The 22,239-nt window shown below is 42.4% G+C and overlaps 1 protein-coding gene across 2 annotated transcripts in view; it reads right to left on the bottom strand.

Moving 5' to 3' along the window:
• Positions 1-9,213: 9,213 nt before the first annotated feature.
• LOC117365089 (fibroblast growth factor 18-like) overlaps positions 9,214-22,239 on the bottom strand; it is a 102,541-nt gene continuing 89,515 nt past the window's right edge. For both annotated transcript variants that reach the window (XM_033955040.1, XM_033955030.1), the window contains 2 exons: positions 14,123-14,229; positions 9,214-9,702 (listed from right to left, as the gene is read on the bottom strand). In XM_033955040.1, coding sequence (XP_033810931.1) covers positions 9,403-9,702; positions 14,123-14,229 — 407 coding nt within the window. In that variant the 3' untranslated portion in view covers positions 9,214-9,402. The remainder of the gene's footprint in view (positions 9,703-14,122; positions 14,230-22,239) is intronic.

The following is a 22,239-nucleotide window of genomic DNA, read 5'->3' on the forward strand; positions in this document are numbered from 1 at the left end:
TCCCCTCTCTAGGGGAGAGAGAACTGCACTTAAAGTAACGTGACTTGCTTATCCCCTACTAGCGATACATCAAATTTCTTGAATCTAATTTAAAGTACAGACCCAAAGGCAGCAGACAATCCTACAAATGCTATAATTGTAAAACATTTTAGATATACAACTCAACAAGAGATTTTTCCAATCTATGTCCAACTCAACCCTGATGACAATTTGACACTGGTCATATTACCATGAGTTATTTTGTATTCCAGATTAGAGATCTGAATATTAGTAGCATCATCAGTCTTTTAGTAATTAGTAACACCAAAAGAATCTCTTGTTTGAGACAGCCAGTTCTGTAGACCACATGGTTTAGACCAGGGGTGTCCAACCTTTTGGCTTCCCTGGGCCGCATTGGCCAAAAAAAAATGTTTCTGGGGCCGCACAAACGTGCAAACGCTGCAGCAAGACAGAGGAGGGAGCCGGCAAGACGGTAAACACCCGGGGACAGCAGAGCAAAACACTGCATCGCCCTCGACTGGGGCCACACAAAATACTTCACGGGGCCCCATGCGGCCCTCGGGCCGCAGGTTGGAAACCCCTGGTTTAGACTCTTTAGAGGGCTGATACAGGAATAGAGGAACATTTACCTCTAGGAGTCTTTAAGAACAATTCTGTATAAGGCTACCGAATTGGTGTCACTTTTATGCCCAAAGCGTTATTCTGTAACTTCACATATAAATGTGTAATTGTGAAGGGGACCTAAATGTGGGAGGAGCATGGGATCAAAGGACTACTCACATATTTATGTGAAATGAGTTGTTCATGCTCGTTTGGTACCTTATGGACATTTGTGAATTTGATCAAAACCATCACTCTGGACACTCATTGGCAGTCTTAGCAGAGAAGCCACAGGTTGTAAAATAACCTGGAAAATAGTCTCTCTCGCACCTAGAGAGGGTCTGTCCAAGATGGAGCGCAGACACATCACATTAATAATGCCCAGTGGACAGCGTGAGACCAAATATGGCGTTCAGATTCAAGAATGCATGGAGCAGGCAAAGAGAATCTGCAGTAAAAGCGAAGAGCAGTGAGTGCAGCTCCACAGTCATCAGGAAAAATGCAGAAACTAGATAACGTGGGTCTGGCAGTTTCAGTTTGTCATGTTTAGTAATTTTTTTTAATGTTTCTCTGTGTGAAGCACTCTAGCAGGAGTGCTTTAGGGGAAGTTGTATCAGAATTTACCTGGCAGTCATGTGGATGGGAAGAGGTGGTTTATGTTAACATTTTATTCATTGAGACTTATTTTTTTCTATTCTATTTTACCTAAAAACTGAAAATGTGTTGTTGTAAAGAAAATATATCTAGACTGCCTTTCCTGTGCTCCAAGTCTGCAGCCCTAAAGAACAACTGGAAACTCTGTCTTTTTCCCTTGATAAAAGAAAGCTTTCCTGTTGTCTGACCAAAAGAAAGCTAAAAAGGCAAAAGCACAAACATGATGCAATAAGCTTCTAAGGCACTGAAGTACATATTCTATAAATAGCACCTTAACTCAGGTGCCCTACTGATACCTAAGGTAAGTGAATAATGCCATTTAAAAGATGTTTCAAAATGATTTTCAAGGCGCCTAAAAAAACAGCACTGGAATTGCACCTGCGTAGGCGTTTTACGGCATGTAACGCGACTGTAGGTGTGGCTAACACCAGAAGTGGCATTAGGCCCCATAAAGCGCTTATGTAGGCGTGATTCACGTGAAAGGTTGGTGCTGGAAATGTAGGCCTTAAGAACCCTGGCTTATATTTCCGGGCACCTACTTTTGCCAGAGGCACAATTCTCTAAACGGCGCTATCGTATGATTGGCGGCTGCTTTTAAGGCAGCCCCCAACAATGGCACCAATTAGAGAATCTGGGCCTGAGGGGGCAATTCTATAAACCAGCTGCTAACATTTACAAACCCAATTCATACATAAATGCTTAGAATGCTATCATACTCATGCATTTGTACATATGCGCATATGCGCCAATATCCCGCCTACATGCTATCTGTAAATACAGTGAGTATCTTGCCTAGCATGTATTTGCAAGGAAGCATACAAGGGGCAGAGCTCATACTTATGTGCATAACTTATAGAATATTGTAAGTTAAGCATGCATTTAGCTCATACCTTTTTCCAAGGCGAGTTACATTCAGGTACATATTTTCCCTGTCCCTAGTGGGCTGGCAACCTAGTTATGGCTGTATGGCTGGTATAATTGGTCACACCTAAATGCTAAAAATAAACAAGTACCTCAGCGTAGGTGTCCCATTGCCATGTACTTAGCGTTAAATCTATAACAGCATCATGGCACCAAGATTTTGTTATAGAATACAAGCTCAAGCTGGCAAGTAAGTTGGAACACCTAGGTGTACTAAGTGATGTGTGTAGTTTATGGTATTCTATAAACTATGGGGCTCATTTTCAAAAACTGCAGACATCCCAAAAATGGCATAAACAGCACTTAGATGTCCTAATCGCCAGGATGTCCAAGTGCCGATATTTGAAACCATCTTATGGACATCTAGCAAGGCGTTCTTTCTGCTGTGCATTTAAGAGTAAGGGGGGGGGACGTGTTGTAGGCATGCTCATGGTGGGCTTTGGCTGGGCTTAGACTTGGACGTATTACAGCGATAATTGAATCTTTCCCAAGATGTCCTGGATGGAACTTAGATGTTCTGAGTTAGACCTGTTTTAGAAGTGTCTAAGTGCCACAAAGATACCAAATGACTACTGGAGGGATTAAGTAATGACTCCCCCCCCCCCGCACTCTCCCAGTGGTCACTAACCCCCCTCCCACTCTCTCCTCAAATCTGAATGAAACAGTACATACCTGTCTATAGAACAGCAGCACCTGGATTAGGAAATCCTAGTAGAGCATCACACAGGAGTCTTAAGTAGCCTGATGAGTAAACTAGAAAGTCATAGAGAAGAGAACACAGGCCCATAAGACACTCTAACCACTACATTTATGATGGAAAGTGTGAGCCCACCAAAATCCACCATAATCCTACTATACTGTCATATAGCCATAAGGACTTTTGGGGTGGTAGGCAGGTGGGTATGGTAGGTTTTGGGGGAGTTTTGAGGGCTCAACATAGATTAGGAGTATATGGTGAGATGTACATCTGGCACCTTTTATATGATGTACTTAGTAGTGCCCTCTAAGTTACCCCATTGTTCTGCTGGCATGTCTTTGTGGTCAATCCATTATAATGCTGGCCCCTCCCATGTCCAAATGATCTGGATTTGGATGTTTTGAACTTGGGACAGTTTTGTGGTCAAACTGGCAAACAAAGTTGGATGTCCTAAGGTTGGATGTCCTGGCAGCCAAGGCATCTAAGTAGGTGATTAAAAAAACTAGAATATCTAGCAGTTTTGCCAGTTTCAAAAATGGCCATTTCTCCACCTCTGACTTTGGACATCTTGCGTACAATGTCCAAAGGGCACTATCAAAAATGGCCCTCCACGTATGTAGCTGGGAGACAAGTTCATGGACCACTCATGCTCTACCCACTTGTATGTGTCCTATGCAGTTAGGCATTATAGCACTTAGGTGATACTTTACAGTATGTAGTGCCTACAGCCAGATTCTGTATAGGTCACCCAAAATTGAGCATGCAGTTTTTGGCTAACTAGGTGATAACAATCAAATATTGGTGTTAACAAGTGCTAATTGGTAGTCATTTGTAATTGCGCTCGGATCTGCCCTATACCCTATTCTATATTCTGAACACCTAACTTATCTTGCGCGGAACTCCACAGGGGGTGTGGCCAGGGGAGGGACATGGATTTAGGCTCATGGTTATAGAATACTTGAAATTCCATCCTAACCAACCAGTAGTTGGGTGTAAGCATTTAAGCTAGCCTTTGGCTGGGCCAAAGTTGGGTGTGAAATTGCATGCTATGCTAGTATTCTATAAAGACAGATCCATGCAGAACTGCCTTTATAGAATTTGCACTTAACGAGTATCATCCTGGCACCTAACTTTATGCAACCTTTACTGAATTCTTCCTCTAGTTCACATAGATGATGTTAATTTAATGGTGCTTTTGACGTACATAAGTTGCGCTCATCTCTGGGTGCAACTTTATGGAATTGCTGCCATTGTGCATTTGTACTTAGTTAGGCTATCATGGAAAGTAGGTACCTACCTTCCTTTATAGCATAGATTCTACCAAGTGCCCTTTGGGCATCTAATTTTAGGTACTTTGCCATAGAATTATTCAATTGTCCTCCGGTTCTAGCAGGCATACTGAGCTTTCAAAGGAAAGTTGAGTAACATAGCAGCAGTTAGATCCAGTGGTGAAAGAGAAATGCTGCAAATGACTGAGGCTGGTGAAATAAGACAGAGGAGATATGTGATGAAATGAAGCAAAATAGGTCCAGGGACACACTTTAATGTATTTGGATTTAGGCTTGGATTTTAGATTTATTACTTGTCTTTCCAAATCCGTGCTTAAGTTGAGGTACATTCAGGCATATAAGTTATTTGCCTGTCCAAATAGGCTAATTGATTGTAAACCATTTAGATAATCTTGATAGGCAGTATATAAATACCTAATTTTTTAAAAAAAATTGTACATGAGGCAATGGAGGGTGAAGTGACTTGCCCTAGAGCACAAAGAGTATCAATGGGAAAAGTAGAATTTGAACTCTGGTTTTCCAGATTGCAATCTGCTTCTCTGCTTGAAGAATGAAAGCAACTGAAAGAACATTAAAGACAGGAAAAGAGTCAAGAGAAATGTCCTCTTTAGGAAGGGAATATCTTGGATACAGGAACATTCCATCTAATTCAGGAGTGGGCAACCTTTATGCACAGAGGGCCACATAAATGTCAGTACTAACTCTAGATGTCTGCAACATTATATAATGTTGGAACTGTAAATACATAGAGTTCTACAGACCTTTGGTGAAAAATATATAAGTAAAATTAAAAATGATCATTTAACTATGAGGGGCTGCTTAAAAGTTCTCAGCCCAACCAACAAAGTTGGGGCAGTCTCCATCGACAGCCATACACTTAGTCCAGTCATTTTCCACTTTGTTCATTCCGTCGGAAAAATACAGAACGATAAAAGTTTATAGCCCTCAATGGAGACTGCCCTAACTTTGTTGTATGGGCTGAAAATTTTTCAGAAGCCCTTCGTAAACATGATAAAAAGAAGCTGCTTGTGTAGCTACTCTGAAAATATTTGTAAAATATTCTATTTAAAATTGCCAAAACTCTGATTAATGACATTTTCTGTTTATACATCCCATGATTCAGGGGCTGCACATAATTCAACAGTGGGCCGCAGGTGGCCCACCCTTACTCTATTAGTAACATTTAAGAATAAATCAACAGTCGGGGAACATATTCAAACCTTCCCCACAACATTAGGCCATAACTTTGCTAAGTTGCCTCTATTCTTTCTACTTCTTATCAAATATCCACCCGTTAGGAAAAGCTCATTATCAAGGCCTATGAAAAAATAAAGTCAATAATATTAAATTTTTTTGGTGGGTAAACAGACAGAAACAGCATGACTGCCTGAGAGGAATTCATCCCCTCTTTTACAAAGTCTCTTCACTTAGGGCTAGTTTTACTAATGTGCGCTATGCGTTTTAGCGTGTGCTAAATCTTCGCACGCGCTCAATGCTAACACACCCATTATAAGTTTATGGACGCGCTAGTGTTTAGCGCACATTACCTTTTAGTGCACTCTAAAACGGCTAAAGCACCTTTGTAAAAGAGGGGGTTATTCTGTGTAGAATTTCCCTGCACCAATCTGTAAATGAAATGAAACTCCAACTTAAAGCAACCATCCTCACCTGAACTAAAAAAAGATTTGAATTTTTTCTGCCTTTTCCAAATACATTAATAAATGAACTGAAGGATTTTTTTTCCTCTTTTGCAGAGTGCAGAGATTTCAGACACCATGTTCCCTTCTTCCTTAGACTTCTCTTCATGGTTTAAGGAAGAAAATTCTAATGGAAGCCACCAGAAATCTAAGGATCCCTGTTACTAAACAATGTTAGAATATGGGCTTAGCACATGTAATTTGGGACTTTCCCACATGCTGAGTCCATTTCTAATGCAACAGTACTTTAGGCATTTTTTGATTAGATTATTTTTTTTCAGGTCATGCACTAATTAGCTCGCACTACCTGAAAAAACTTAATGCGGGAACACTTAGGCCCAGGTTCTATAAATGGCACCTAAATCAGCAAGACACTGCCGATTTAGGTGCCTAACTTAATTTTTTTAATTGGCTTAATTGGCGCTGCTATTTGAAAGCACCATTAAAAGACAAAAAAACAATTAAAAAAATTAACTGGCCAGTTGGCAACTTGGCAGGCGCCTACCACCTTGTGGTAGATGACCACACCAAGGTACCTACCACCATCTTTAGACTTAACTGGAAAGCAGGCATAGTTTGGGTGTGGATTGACATAGGTGCTGCTAGGTGTCTACGTTAGGTGTCAGTATATTAGGCCAAGAAAACCCTAGCCTAATTTACCAGCACCTAACATTATGATGCCTGGCTGCACCTAAGTCGATTTAGGTGGCAGTAGGTGCTATTTTATAAATAGCGCTTAACTTTGATTGACATATAATAGGTGCCATTTTTACAGATGCCTACTGAGTCAAGTACCATTTATAGAATCTGGTCCTCAGTGGCATAGTAAGGGGTGGGTGGGTGAGGCAGTCCGCCCTGGGCGCTGTCTTCCTTGGGGCACTGGCACCCCTCCTGCTCTCCGCCCCCCCCCCCCACTCCTCTCCCTGCCACGCGCACGCCCTTTCCCCCATACCTTTTTAACTTTGGCACAAGCAGCCACAAACTTCCTGCTCACATCAGCTTCGGCGCTCTCTCTGACATCACTTCTGTGACCCCGCGCCTAGGAAGTGATGTCAGAAAGAGCACCAAAGCCAACACAAGTAGCAAGTTCGTGGCTGCTCATGCTGAAGATCAAAAGGTATGGGGAAGGGGCGCACACGCACGGTAGGGGGAGGATGGAGAAGAGGGCGGGAGAGGGGCTGCTATGGCATTGCGGCCCTTACTTCCTCCTATTTAGGAGGCACTAAGGCCTGGATTCTGTAAACAGCACCTAAATTGGGCAGCACCTAGAAAAATGGCACCAGTGATGGGTCAATCATGTTTAGGCACCATTTATAGAATCATGCACAGTGGTGCCTATGTAAAACCTTAGGTGCTCAAAATGTAGGCCAGGGTTTCAAAGGCCTACATTTCAGTTACTTAAGTTTTTAGAAAATTGCGCTTGGCACCTAAGTCGCTCTCTGCCCATACAAATGCCCATGTAGGCATTAGGCACCGCTAAGTGCCATGCAATAGGCGCCCACCTTTTATACAACTGGTTAGGCACCTGTAGCCCAATTACATTTTTTTTTTCAATTATTGATGCTATTAAGGGGATTTTTGCCAATTAAGCTAGTCGCCCTTGAGAGAATCTGGCCTTTAGTGCTCTTAACCAGCTGGTTAACGTTCCTAAACTCATTCTCAGCCCATGACATGCCCACGGGAAAATATTTTTTTTATAGCTAATGTGCGAGTTAGCGCAAGCTGACAAGCAAGCTGCCACAAAACACTTAAATGCGTTACACATGCATTAGCATGTAATGCGGTTTAGTAAAGGCCCCTAAGTCTGGTTTTCCCAGATAGACTAAATGCTTGGTTTTGTGATAAACAATGTACAGGTATTTTCATCTCAGTTTGATCTTACTTATTTCTTCCTGTTTCCTTTTCTTGGCATCATATAATCCTTTCCCCCCTCTCCCTACCCCTCCCTCCAAAAAGAGCAATAATCTCAGTATTGTGAGGAAATAGACATCTTGTACTACTGGAAAAATACAAGAGATAGCCTATGAGCATATACTGTTGGCTGGAATAATATTACCATGGACAATATTTCTTGTTAGTGTCAGAACTGGCTATGGGACCACACCTAATGAGCACTAGAGTAGACTGCTTTACACTCTAGATGGCATGTGCCATTGTATTATATAAACAAGTATATAAGGCAATAATATATATCTTTATAAGGCCAAAAATCCAAGAAGCTTCAAAACATATAGCCTCAATTAGAATTAATATATATTCTTGTATGACCTCAGCAGTACAAACTGTGAGAAAGTTTTCATTCACAGTATAATTTGCACTAAAGTCTTCATCGGTCAGAGTTTTCTATCAAGTCTTATAACTCTGACCGATGAAGACTTTAGTGCAAATTATACTGTGAATGAAAACTTTCTCACAGTTTGTACTGCTGAGGTCATACAAGAATATATATTAATTCTAATTGAGGCTATATGTTTTGAAGCCATTGTATTATATGTCATTAAGGAATACCGAGCATCTTTTTAGAGGACTATCTGGGCTCCCAGATGGACTTTCCAAAATCCAGCATTTGTCCAGATTTTGGAAAGCCCCGGCGAACTCCGGCCGCATTTGGAGGACTTCTGAGCATGCATGGATGACATCACACACATCCACACATGCTCCAAACCCTCCAAACGCAGCTGGAGCTTCCCCGGAAGAAGAGAGGAGGCTTTGTTGGGGCGGGGCTGGAGGCAGAACTGGGTGGGGTCATGTGTCCAGGGTTTCCCGGAGAAAAATATGGTAACAATAGTTATACAGACATTTACAGCATTGCACATTATTTTGTTATTATTCCATTTTCAATTGTATCCTTTTAGCATCTGTAACTGGCTTTCAGAATGGACAAGGCTTCCTGAAGAGAGATTTGTCCATTCCAATAGCTGGCGCCTTGTCGCTAACTACTGGTAAGAACAGTAGCCTTAATTACTATAGTAGGATGTTTGCCCCTCTGAAATACACAAGAAAGAAAGAGGACCCAGAGAACTATCCAGTCTGTTAGGAACAGTCACTGCAATAGAGTTCCACTATATTCAACTCCTGCCTGTGTCTGTGACTCCAAGTTTTTGATTCTGTGCGGTGGTAACATGGCTTCTTGTGATCTGTCCTCTTGCCTCTCTGTTTTCTGATAGCATTTTTCTCAAGAAGAACATTGGATTTGGCTTCGGAATTTGATTTTTGTCACTAGATTTAAAAACTTTTTCCCTGTCTTAACCATGGACAGTAGTCAAAAAAGTCATCTGGAGAAAATGGCCAGATATTTTTCCACCTTCTACAGCCTGTGTCGTCATTAAAATTAAATTAAAAACATACAAAAGTGATCAATAAATCATCTTTTGTTGCTGTTTTCACATACTTTACAACCTCTTTAAGCAGTTACTAAAGTCACAAATAAAGACCAGCTCTATCTGGTCCTGTCCATGTAGAATATAAAAATAGAACTTTCCCACGTGTAGAAAGTGTTCTGTACTTTTGCCCTATGTACAACGGAAACTCCAGTTATCTTCTCTTAAGGCCTCCAGAGCAGATTCCCCTCCAGCTGAGGCTGGGATCGCAAGTGATGGGCTCTTTTAGTTCGTTTGGTGACAGTGGTAAAGTGAAAGAGGTTGTGAGTCTCCCCTTTGCCTTTGGGATTCCGCTTCATGAAATGGACCTCTCGCTGGTTCTGCTGCGTGCGGGGCCCCTTCCGTGGCCGCCCCTTCCGCGTGAAGCCAAGGTACCAGCCTTGGTAACTGGCAGACATGAAGGCGGTATAGTTATTCTCCAGAACTTCCTCCACAAACACACATTCCCGATTCTTGCCATTCAACTGCCGTAAGAAGAGAGACAAAGCTGCTGTTAGAGATCCTTCTGTGATATCCAGGTCATTTTGTCATGGCATGTGAATAAATCACACAGAGGGAAAAACATACAAAAAAAATTAAACATTTGTATTCCATCTAATGCCAAGTCAATGCTTGAGAAATTAGTTCAGTTTCATAAAGGATAAGATAAAGTAAGTCTTTGCCAATCAGCTGATTAGAAAGTACCTGTATAAATACAAGTAAACTGCTTCAGTTGTAAAGTAGAATCTCAGTTATCCGGCACTCATGGGGATTGGTGGATATCAGATAACTGTTTTTCTATTTAATTGAGAGTGTGTTAGAAACCTTGTCTAACACACTCTCAATCCCTGCCCCCCTCCCTCCCCCCCAACAGCTCGACAGCAGTCCTGAGCTGTAAGCCCTCCTCCCTCCCCCCCTCCTTCAAGTCCAAAAGTGGCAGAAGCAGGAGGCGGTCCTTAGCTGCAAACCCCCTTGCTTGCTCCCTCCCTCGCTCTCTTCCTCACCTGTAGTGCAGTGGCCAGCAGGAGGCAGCCTCATAACAGGCTGCTCGCGGCCAGCCCTGGCAGGGTTTTTCCTCTGATGCGTCAGAAGTGACACGTCAGAGGAAAATCCCTGCAGGGGCTGGCCACAAGCAGCCTGTGCCTCCTGCTAACTGCTGTGCTTTGGGTAAGGAAGAGAGATATAGAGAGAGGGAGGGAGCAAGGGAGCTCGCAGCTCAGGACCACCGCCTGCTTCTTCTACTTCGGGGCTTGAGGGAAGGAGGGAGGAAGGCTTTGCAACTCAGGACTGTTGCTGTGTTGGTGCTTTGGTTTGAGAGGGAGGGGGGTTTGTAGCTGCTTCAGGGCTTGGGGGCTTGAGGGAGGAAGGATTTGCGGCTCAAATTGCTGTCGCAGGTGCTTCGGGGGACATTTTGGGACTTTTTTCCCCACCAGCAATTTTTTTTTCTGGTTGTGTGAGAGTCCCGGTTAACTGAGACCCAGTTAACCAAGACTCTATTGTACACAGAAAGGGGCATATCAAATCCATGACCTTCTATGACCCTTTACCTTTAGCCTTTAGCCAACATATATCCCTAAACCATAAGTCTTGGAGTCTCCCTACCTTATACTTTGGAAGGCAAAGTCAAGGTCTACTAAGAAGAATTTAAATCTCCTTTGCACACTGTCATAAGAACATAAGAAGTTGCCTCCGCTGAGGCAGACCAGAGGTCCATCTCGCCCAGTGGTCCGCTCTCGCGGCGGCCCATCAGGCCCATTGCCTGAACAGTGGTCTCTGACTAATTTTACCATTTACCTCTAATCCTATCCCTATAACCTTACCTCTACTCTTATCTGTACCCCTCAATCCCTTTGTCCTCCAGGTACCTGTCCAGATCTTCTTTGAAGCCCTGTAGCGTGCTTCTGCTTATCACATCCTCCGGTAGCGCGTTCCATGTATCCACCACTCTCTGGGTGAAAAAGAACTTCCTGGCATTTGTTCTAAACCTTTCCCCTCTCAATTTCACTGAGTGCCCCCTTGTACTTGAGGTTCCCCATAATTTGAAAAATCTGTCCCTGTCCACTTTTTCTATGCCCTTCATGATCTTGAAGGTTTCTATCATGTCTCCTCTAAGTCGTCGCTTTTCCAGCGAGAAAAGCCCCAGCTTTTTCAGTCTGTCAGTATATGAGACGTCCCCCATACCCTTTATTAGCTTAGTTGCTCTTCTCTGGACTCTCTCAAGTACCGCCATGTCCTTCTTGAGGTACGGCGACCAGTACTGGACACAGTACTCCAAGTGCGGGCGCACCATTGCACGATACAGTGGCAGGATGACTTCCTTCGTCCTGGTCGTGATACCTTTCTTAATGATACCCAACATTTTGTTCGCTTTCCTTGAGGCTGTGGCGCACTGCGCCGATGCCTTCAATGTTGTGTCTACCATCACTCCCAGGTCTCTTTCAAGGTTGCTCACCCCTAGCGGTGATCCCCCCATCTTCTAAGTGAACATCGGGTTCTTTTTCCCAACATGCATGACCTTGCATTTCCCTGTCATGTGAGTTCTCCAGATCTGATCCCTAAGCTTGTCGTGTGGGTGTCGGGGAGTGTCGGGTGGGTATTGGGGAATGTCGGATGGGTGTTGGGGAGTGTTGGGGAATGTCAGGTGAGTGTCGGGGGTGTGTGTGTTGGAGTATGTTGAAAAATGTCGGATGGGTGTTGGGGAGTGTCAGGTGGGTGTTGGGGAATGTTGGGAGTGTCAGCGGTTTGGAGGATCAACAGGGTCGGCGGTGGGAGTGAGTGGACATCCCTCCTGCCATGGACAGTGTCGGAGGGTTGATCCCAGAGGTGTAGTCCATTAATACTAGAAATGTGACAAGACTATAGAAAACAAATTAGGGCCCAGTATTCTGCTTTGTTTAGCCAGCTGGAAATGGCTCCCGGCTGGCTAAATAGCCCATAGTTGGTCACTACCAATATTCAGCAGCTCTCCAGCTAAGTTCAGCAGCCAGATAGGCCCGCCTAAAAAGCAGGCCTATCTTTGGCTGCTAGGACTTAGCTGGCCAGCTGATAAATATCAGCTTAGCTGGCTATGGAGCTCATTTTCAAAGCACTTAGACACACAGGGGCTGATTCTATAAACAGCGCCAAAATCAGATATTTCCTAAAAAATAGGTGCCGGCTGCATGTCAGTCACATTTAGGCATTGTTTACAGAATCGTGGCTAGCAGCGCCCATGTACAAACTTAGGTGCCTGAAATGTAGGTGAGGGTTTTAATGGCCTACATTTTAGGCACCTAAGTCGTGCTTCGCCCATAGACACACCCACTGAGGCGTTAGGCATCGCTAAGCACCATGCGATAGGTGCCTATCATTTATAGTATCAGATAGGTGCCTATCACCCAACTAATTTTTTTTTTTTTAGCAATTACTGAGCCTCTTAAAGGTATTTTTCCAATTAAGTTAGGCGCCTTTAATAGAATCAGCCCCACAAAGTACCATATGTTACTATGGTACTTTTTGTGCTTTGAAAATAAGCCTCCATGTCTTAGTCATCCCCCCAAAAACCCAGAAATTATTCAACTTTCAATAGATCTAAGAAGTTACAATAAAACACAATAATTAAAGAAAAGAACTCCCTAAAAATGATAGGAAAGACCTATACTCTTCTCTCTCAAGCACAGTATAAAATACACCCCTCAAAAGAGCCATCCATTCAAGTCCATTGCAATGCGGTCCAAGAGCAGTCGACTCTGCTGGACCCTCTGTTCTTTCCTTAATATACTGCATATGCAGATCCTGTGTGTTTTCAATCCCAAAGGTCTGATGAAATAATAGACATTTGGAAGAGTTTTAAAGCTCTTAATTGGCTTCCAAACGTAAGTATTTTGGAATTTTGTTCCATAAACAGGGAGCAAAGTAATAAAATGCTTTTGCTCTTGTAAATTCCTATTTGGCTTTCTTATCTGAGGGAACTACCAGTCTATTGGCCTGCAAGGATCTTAATGTTCTTGAGGGGAATGATCATAGAATGTAGGTACGCTGGTGTTTGAGAATACAGCAATTTGTGTGTAAGTACTAATGCTCTAAACAACACCCTATATCAGTGTCTCGCAAACTTTATGAGCCGGCGGCACACTAAATTGGAGGCCACGGCTCGAGGGCATCCGGAAGTGTGTGGATGGCAACATGATGACATCATACACATGCGTGACGTCAACACATTGACATCTGCGCAGGTACGGAGGCCCTTCAGAGGGGGCCCTGAGGTGCTAGGAGGGGGTGCTGAAACAGAGAATGCGCAGAGGGGAGGAGAGGCGCCTGCGCCAGCTGACTGCCTACAGGATATGCCTCTTGCTGTGAGAGGCACATCCTGTCGGCAGTCAGTCTTCCCCATACACCTACTCCTCTCCCTCACCTGCAGTCTTCCCCCACAACTACTGAGTGCATCAAGCATGTAATTCTATGCCCCTTTCTGTACTCTGCATGTAATTTGGAACCAATAAGTCATCTGCTATATCACTCTGAATTATGTGTGTAATACTATAACCCACAGGTGTCGAAGTCGGTCCTCGAGGGCCGCAATCCAGTCGGGTTTTCAGAATTTCCCCAATGAATATGCATTGAAAGCAGTGCATGCACATAGATCTCATGCATATTCATTGGGGAAATCTTGAAAACCCGACTGGATTGCGGTCCTCAAGGACCGACTTCGACACCCCTGCTATAACCCATTCTGAGCTCCCCTGAGAGGATGGAATATAAAACTAACTAAATAAAATAAATAAGAGATGATGAAAACATAGTCATTCAATTAATGATTATAATTATAATAATTTCTATTTGCAATGATTTCTATTTATTCAAGATCCCAGTGTTTTTTATAATAAGAGCAGTCTGGGCAGACTTTTAGGGATTTCCAATACCTACCTTTCCCAGCACTTTGCCATTTTTATTCATACATATGTAGTATCCAGTTTCTTTGCCCTTTATTCGGACATGACTTCCAAATGTGTCTGTTTCTACCACAAGGAGAGCTGAGGTAAAAAAACATAAACCAGAGATTAACTACTCTGTAATACAAACATCTGAAAATTGCACCACTATGCCAAACCAAAAATCCATCAAGCCCCTCAGTATCTTGTTTCCAGCAGTCACCACTCCATATTCCAAGGTCCTGACAAAATCCCCCAAAAAGTAGATTGCTCCTCTGCTACTTATTACAGGGATACACAGTGGATCTCCCCATTTGAATCTGTAGAGCTTTAGCCCATTCTAAACCCACATCTAGATTCCTGAATCAAGCAACACTACATGTCCATTGAGGGGCTTTACAACTTAAGTAAAATTTTGACAAACCACCATTTAGGGAGAAATTCTCCAACAGTAGACTTCTTTATATACTCAAACTTAACCCGAGATTTTTGGGACAAAAAATGGCTCAAAAATGGGGGTCTTGGTTTATATTTGAGCTGCCACCCAATCATTAAGGCTGCTGTCTTCCCTTTAACCCTCGATGATCACCAGCACTCAAGAAGAACATAGAGTTATATACCCCCATGCCCCTTCCCCTCCCCTCCACCCCTCTCCTCCCTATGCCCCTCCCCCAATGAACACCAGCTCCGCTATCCACCCAACCTCAAGATGATCCATGCCATTGCCCTCCATGCACACCCCCTGCCATGCAGGTATTGTGCTTACCTAGTCGGTTTTGAAGAAAAGTTGCTGCCACCAATGCTGTATGCTGATCCAGTGTGGGGCCTTGAGATTCTCAGAGAAGGTGGGAGTTGGCAGGCCTTGAGCATGTGCAGATAGTCAAGGTCCTGTGCTGGATCAGCATACCTGCAGCCCTGCCCATAGGCACATGGGCCAACCTAAGATTCCGGTTGGCCCAGGCATCTAAGGTTCCACCCATGGGAGGGGCCTTAGGTATGGGTCAACCTAAGATTCCAGTTGGCACAGGTGCCTAAGGCCCCTCCTATGGGCAAGGCCTTAGGTGCCTGGGCTAATCAGGCCTTAGGCCACTCCCCGATGCATCCCACAATGCACTAGGAAGGGGCAGGCCCACCTCATTCAGATGGGCCTGCAAGCTGGATGGAGGCAAGACCCATTTGTCAGTCTTTTGAAAAAGGTTAGGGGGGTCCGGGTGCGGTTAGGAAGGGTTCTAGTGTGTGTGGGGGGGGGGGGTCCGGGAGGGGGATGCAGCACGATCTATGGGGGGGTTCTGGTAGGAGGGATTGGGAATCCCTCCTGTTGCGATCTATTAGGGGGGTGTTCCGGCAGGTGGGATTGAGCATCCCTCCTGCCAGCGATCGTTTGGGGGCGAAGGAGTTCCAGCAAGAGGGATTGGGCATCCCTCCTGCCAGCGATCGTTCAGAGGGGACAGGCGGCCATGGCCACTAAACTTATCACGGTAGGGAGATCCCTTGCCGCAATAAGCTCAGCGGCTACGTCTACTTACATTACCTGATTCTCTAACCGGCGTCTGTAACATGGACATCAGTTAGAGAATCGGGTTCTTTTTAGGCAGGCTTAGGTGCAATTCTGTTTAGGACGCCCATCTGCTTCTGAGACTGGGCGTCATAAACAGAATCTGGGCCTAAATGAAGAAATATTTTCTGCAATTTGTTTTAAATTTACTACTTAAGAACTTCATTGCATGGCCCCTAGTCCTTATAATTTTGGAAACAGTAAACAAGCAATTCACATCTACTATTTCTACTCTACTCAGTATTTTATAGACTTCTACCATGTTATCTTATGTGCAATCTTATATCCCACCGAATCCTGGCAAATCAGACTTGCCATCTCTTCTCTAGGTTGAGGAGCCCTAGTCTCTTTAACTTTTCCTCATAGGGAAGTCATCCCATCTCCTTCATCATTTCTGTCACCCTTCTCTGTACCTTTTCTAATTCTGCTATATCTTATTTTGAGATGCAGTGACCGAAATTGCACACAGTATTCAAGGTGTGGTCGCACCATGGATCGATACAGAGGCATTACAATGTTCTCAGTTTTGTTCTCCATTCCTTTCCTAATAATTTCTAACATTCTGTTTGCTTAGTTGCTGCTGCTGCAGCACACTGAGCAGAGGGTTTCAACATATCATCAACAATAATACCAAGATCCTTTCAGGTATTGTTTATTTATTGAGAGCTTCTATACCACTACTAATGACTGGGGAATCAATTCAGAGCGGTCCACATGAACTTCTGTAAAGGTATTACAATACAGAGTTAGTATTTTCTGAGATGGTTTTCAGTATACTGTAGACACATTTATACCATAATCAATCATCCTACGTATAAACACATATAATACTAGTATCATGTACTATGTTCATACTAAATCCTACTTATTTGCACACCTAATATCTGTATTGTGTTCTATGTTCATCTTAGATTTACATACATCCTGATAATTCTAGTTATGTGTATTTTGTTTATCATACCCTCAGCAATTCTGGGTATCTCTACTGTGTTCACCTTATCGTGTTCCTAGTGGGGACTAGCCCGCTATCTCCTCTATGTTGCATTATTAAAGCAGTGATGGTGACAGAGTTCAAAGAAGCGTGGCATGGACACAGAGGATCTAGAATCCGAAAATAATAGTAAATATTGAAGAACTAAGGCCAGTACTGGGCAGACTTGCAGTCTGTGTGTCTGTATATGGCCATTTGATTGAAGATGGGCTGGGAAGGGCTTCAATGGCTGGGAGGATGTAGATGGGCTGGAGTGAGCTTTGACGGAGACTTAAGCAGTTGGAACCCAAGCACAGTACCGGGTAGACCTTTGGATTCTTGCTCAGAAATAGGTAAGAAGAAAAAAATTAAAAACAATTTAAATTGAATCAGGTTTGGCAGACTGGAAGGACCATTCAGGTCTTTATGTGCCATCATCTACTATATTAGTTTATGAAGATGATGGTCTTTATCCCTTTCTTGAACTTTCCAGTGTCCTTTTCTAGTTTTAATTCCTTCAGAAGGGGATTCCACCACCTCAGAGCCATCACTGAGAACATTCTTGTCCTGACAATTTTATATTTGATGTCTCTGAAGGAGGGTATTTCCAGAAGGTATTCTTGGTTTGAACACAGGTATGATAGTTCCGCTGCATCTATTTTCACAGGTGTGAAATTATCATCTGCACCTGAGATCAAAAGTAAGATAGCACGTGTTTGAATTGAGATTCTATCTTTCGATGGCATCTTACCTCAACAGTGTGAAAGCTTCTGCTACATATTATGCAATGCTGATTCTGGTATGGGTGGCACCCTGAAGGGTGTTTTGATTGCATCTCCCCTCCCTCATAAAGAAGAGGTGCAATGATGGCCCCTCTCCTAGAGAGAGTGTTGACTGTGCCTCTTAGAAGAAGGATAGATTTTCTTGGTTCAAAGCCATGGTGCTTCCAATTTGTGTTTACTCAGATCAGTTTGGATTGGCAGGCGGCTGTATGGTTCTTCTAATTAATACATACTGAGTGTGGGTTGAATCAGTGGAGGGCCTTTGCGGCATTCCTCGTTCATTAGGAGTGCTTGTAATTCCCATGGGTGACCCTACCCTAAAGTCGGTTGTGAACTGACATTATAGGTTTGGGTCTTCTTGACTTTTCAATAGTAGAAACAAAGAATTCCTGAGTAGATTAAGTTGCATGTCTTTGCCTTGTTTATTCCTCACATAGCTTGCCTTCTGTTTCCTTAGGAATCCATAGATGTTATATCACTTCACACTTAGTAACATCTGTCATTTATGCATGATAGAAATATTACACATTCCTCATGGCTGACTCAGACTTCCATGGAATTTCAGATTTAGTCTTTCTCCTGTATTTGTGCAGGAAGAATTTTTAAAATGCTTTATCTCTTCAGCTGATGATGTCACTGGCTAAAAGCTGCCAAGATGCCTATACTGCAACATTTTGAGACTTGTCTCATTCCTCTTTCTCTCTGCAATGTCACTCCCCTACCCAGAACTGGAAAGCTGGGGAGAGAATCTGATTCTTTCCCCTAATTCTACAGGTCTGAAGGGAGACTATCCATTAATTCTCTCCAATAGACAACATTCTCATACCACTTGCTTATCACTACAGAATAAGTTGATATGTGACAAGATGCTTTTCTAAGCTGTCTCTACATTTCTTTTTCCCAAACTAGCTTGTTTCTCCTCTTTTTTCCCCAAACTTTACAATACATGTCTCACTCAACTTCCAAAGATACCTCTTTTTCTGCTTCACCCTTACTCTCTGTACTCTTTCCTTTCTTCCGGTCAGTCCTTGTCTGCCTTCTGAGGGAAAACAACAACAAACTTATACTCTTTAACTTTATTACTTTATTGAATTTTCACTTCAATTCACAAGAATAATCTTGTTACATGCAACAAAGAAACAATTTTTACCAATTATGTGGGGGTGTGATAATCAGATAATATTGGAGACATTAAATTAAAAATAAGTTCAAAGAAAAAGCTTAGTGTGACACGGCTACTATCTATTTATAATCCATTCTAAATCAGTCCTTAATTATCTTTTTGACTTTTAGGAACTCCTTCAAATGGTCTGGAGAAAAAAATACATACTTAATTCCCAAATACCTCACCAGACATTTACAGGGGTAAGCTAATAGGAATGTAGCCCCCAATTTAAGAGTTTCTTGACATAGGGAAAGGAAATTTTTCCTTCGCTCTTGAGTAACTTTTGAAACGTCTGGATAAATCCAGATCCGTTGTTCTCCAAATAGTTTTTGAGAATTCTTAAAATATAATCTTAAGACCATATTTAAATCTTGCTCAAAAACAAAAGATGTTAGAAGCGTAGCTCTTTCAGTATCTGAGTTCAAAGTTTGTTCCAAAAGAGCAGTAACATTACCAAAATCAATCTGTTTCGTCCATTATTTTTCTCCGTATCTCTTTGAGGAATCTTTTTATTCGGCAGATAGTAAATCTTATTTATAGGAGGAATATTGTCAGGGGAAATTCCCCAAATCTCAATTAGGTATCTTTTGAAAAAATCTATAGGTGGAGTTCCAGGTAAAATTGGGAAATTCAAAATGCGAAGATTTAATCTCCTATTATAATTTTCAATTTGTTCAAATTTTTTATGTATAGAGGAATTATCTTTAATTGTTGCTATTTTAAACAGTTGCAACTGCTGTATATCATCCTGCATCTGTTTGGTTTGGTTTGAGAAATCCATTTTAACTGAGTCAATAGTTTTAGTAAGAGTATCAATCTTAGAGTTAATATCTGTTACCTCCTCAGTGGTTTTGGCCATAGCAGTCTCCAGCCGTTGTAGGAGCAACCAAATGTCTCCTAAGGACACCTCCGTGGGAGAAGGATTAGTTCCCTCTCTCTCTGTTGGTACTGGTGTTGATTTCTTCAGCTGTCCTGCGATTACTGGCTCAGCGCCCTGACCAGGAAGCCCCGTTGATTCCCTTCCGGGATCATGGATCTCCCGCAGCTGAGCCCCAACAGAAGCTGGACATATGGGGGTAGTTAGAGCCGGAGGGGATAAAGATATTTTGATCCCCGAAAGGGGAACAGGCTCTCTACCACCTTCCCCCAAAGCTGAGTCACTTCCTCCGGGAACTTAAGTAGCTGTCAGCAGAACCGCGAAGAAGCAGTTGACGGTTTGCTGGATAGGTGTTGAAGAAAGGGCCGGTAAAGGTACGGCCCTTATCACCCCCTTCCTCTTTGAATGTGGCATCATGACAGCAGCAAAAGGTAAAATGTTCCAATGGAAAGTGCCTGCAATCATCAGTTCTTTCACACCGCTTCGTAGCTATTCTCATACCACCGCCATCTTGTCACGCCCCTATCGTTCAACAAACTTATACTCTTTTGTTCTCCCAGACACTGTTTTTAACTATTATCCTTTTGGTCTTCCCTGTTTCTGCAAACTTTTGAAAGATGCTCTCTACTGATTTCACACTCTCACAATCCACTGAATTCATCCCATGGGCAGTGGAATGGAATTGGCCAGAGGAGCCATTTCCCTTTTTCCTCACTTAGCATTAGCACCAGGGAGATAAAAAGGCAGGGCTGGGTTTGGTTTCTTTGCCCTAAGCAAAAAGCTGTTCTGCTTCATCTATTTAGCTAGCTGCATAGGTCCTCATTCTCTTGCTCATCTTCCATTCTTTTATTTTAACTCTCTTAACTGATTTTACTATTCTTGATCATTATCTGATTTCTTTAGAGTTCTTCTTGCTTCTTTCTCCCTCCCTACTTCTTTGAATATTTACTGTTTGTGAGGATCTTTCACCAAATTATTCTTTGCTTAATCCACATAAACCACTGTTGTTGGTCAGTTCTACGTCCCAGGTCCCTAATTATTTTCTGTCTTTAGACTCTTCCATGAACTGGCTCATCACTGACTCTTTGTCTTTGTCTTGGAACAGGCTCTTAATGGCTCTTTTTCTTCTGATTCACACAAAGTTGTTACTGACCCTTTGTTAGGAAAGATCAGTCCCATTTTCATGCCCACATCTTATTTGGGAGATCAGTTTGGCACCCTACATCACTGCAAATTCACGGTCACTTGTATACCTTGATACCTTGTAGGCAATTTTCAGAGGGAACCAACAAGACTAGTTTCCTTTTAAACTGCCTACAAAGGCATGCCTGCACACTTTGCACCCGCTTTGAGGATGGTGGAAGTGAGACAAAATAGAGCACATGCAATTTAAAATTCAAATAATAATAATAATAACTTTATTTTTATATACCGCCATACAACAAACAGTTCTAAGCGGTTTACACAGGAAGAGACTGTATACAGACGGCGTCTTTACAGAAGTCCATTAGAAGGGAAGGTTTCTTTATCTCACTAAAGTATGTGCGGTATGAAAATCCATGTGCAATTTTAGGGGGATGGGACTTTTTTTAAATATCATTTTTATTAAGGAGTCAACAAGAGAAATAGGCATGACACAATGAGCATGTATGCAAACAGAAGCAATAGCACAAAAATACAATGACATACTACTTTTTCGGTGTGGCTTTTACACAAAGTGGTTTACATATTTTAGGCAGGTACTTACTTTGTACGTGGGGCAATGAAGTATTAGGTGATTTGTCCAGTCACAAGGAGCTGCAGTCGGACTTGAACTCAAAATCTCAGGGTGATGAGGCAGCTGCTCTAACCACTAGCCCACTCCTCCACTGGTTCCCTCATAGCTATGAGGGAAATAGTTTTCAAACAGAGAATTCTAACCAGGTAACTGCTTAGTTACCCAACTCATCCACTTGAACATTGGGCTCCTTTTACTAAGCCGCGTTAGAGCTTTAACACGAGGAATAGCGTGCGCTAAATAATAATAATAATAATAATTTTATTTTTATATACCGCCATACCCGGCGAGTTCTAGGCGGTTTACATCAGTTAGATTAGGATCTATGTTTACAAACAAATTATCAACTATGTAACAAGTGTAACCGAAATTCAAGTTTCAAGTTTCAAGTTTATTCAAATTATTTGATGAAACGCTTTTCAAATTACAAAGCGTTTTACAGAAATAAAAATAAGATTTTAAAGAAATCACTGATACATAATATTTATAACTAGACCAACAGGGGTAAATAAACTTGTGAAACAATAGGAATGGCGGGCAGAAATACAATTTTTCAAGAAAAGTACATAAAAGGGAAGTACATTGGGTAGGGTAAGAGAAAGTAGTTGTGAGAGATCGAAAAAGAGAAAAATAATGGTGAACTGGTTTCATGAATGAGAAAAATCATAAGATGTTGTCACATGATAGACTTAGTAAATTCAGTTGAAGGCTTCTTTGAAAAGAAGACACTTTAAACTACTCTTGAATTTCTGCAAATCTTGTTCAAGTCTCATGAACAAAGGGAGAGAATTCCAAATCGTTGGTGCTGTCACTGAAAAAATAGAGGCACGGCGTGTTCCGATAATTTTCAAGGAGGGAACGTTAAGGGTAGACTGAGAGGATGATCTAAGAACTCTCGATGAACTATATGGGATCAGGAGCCTATCAATAAAAGCCGGTGTATTGGTCAGAGGATGGAGGGAGCTTGTTGAAGATAGGGAAGAGAG

Source organism: Geotrypetes seraphini, chromosome 1 (genome assembly GCF_902459505.1).
Source record: "Geotrypetes seraphini chromosome 1, aGeoSer1.1, whole genome shotgun sequence".
NCBI lineage: Eukaryota > Metazoa > Chordata > Amphibia > Gymnophiona > Dermophiidae > Geotrypetes > Geotrypetes seraphini.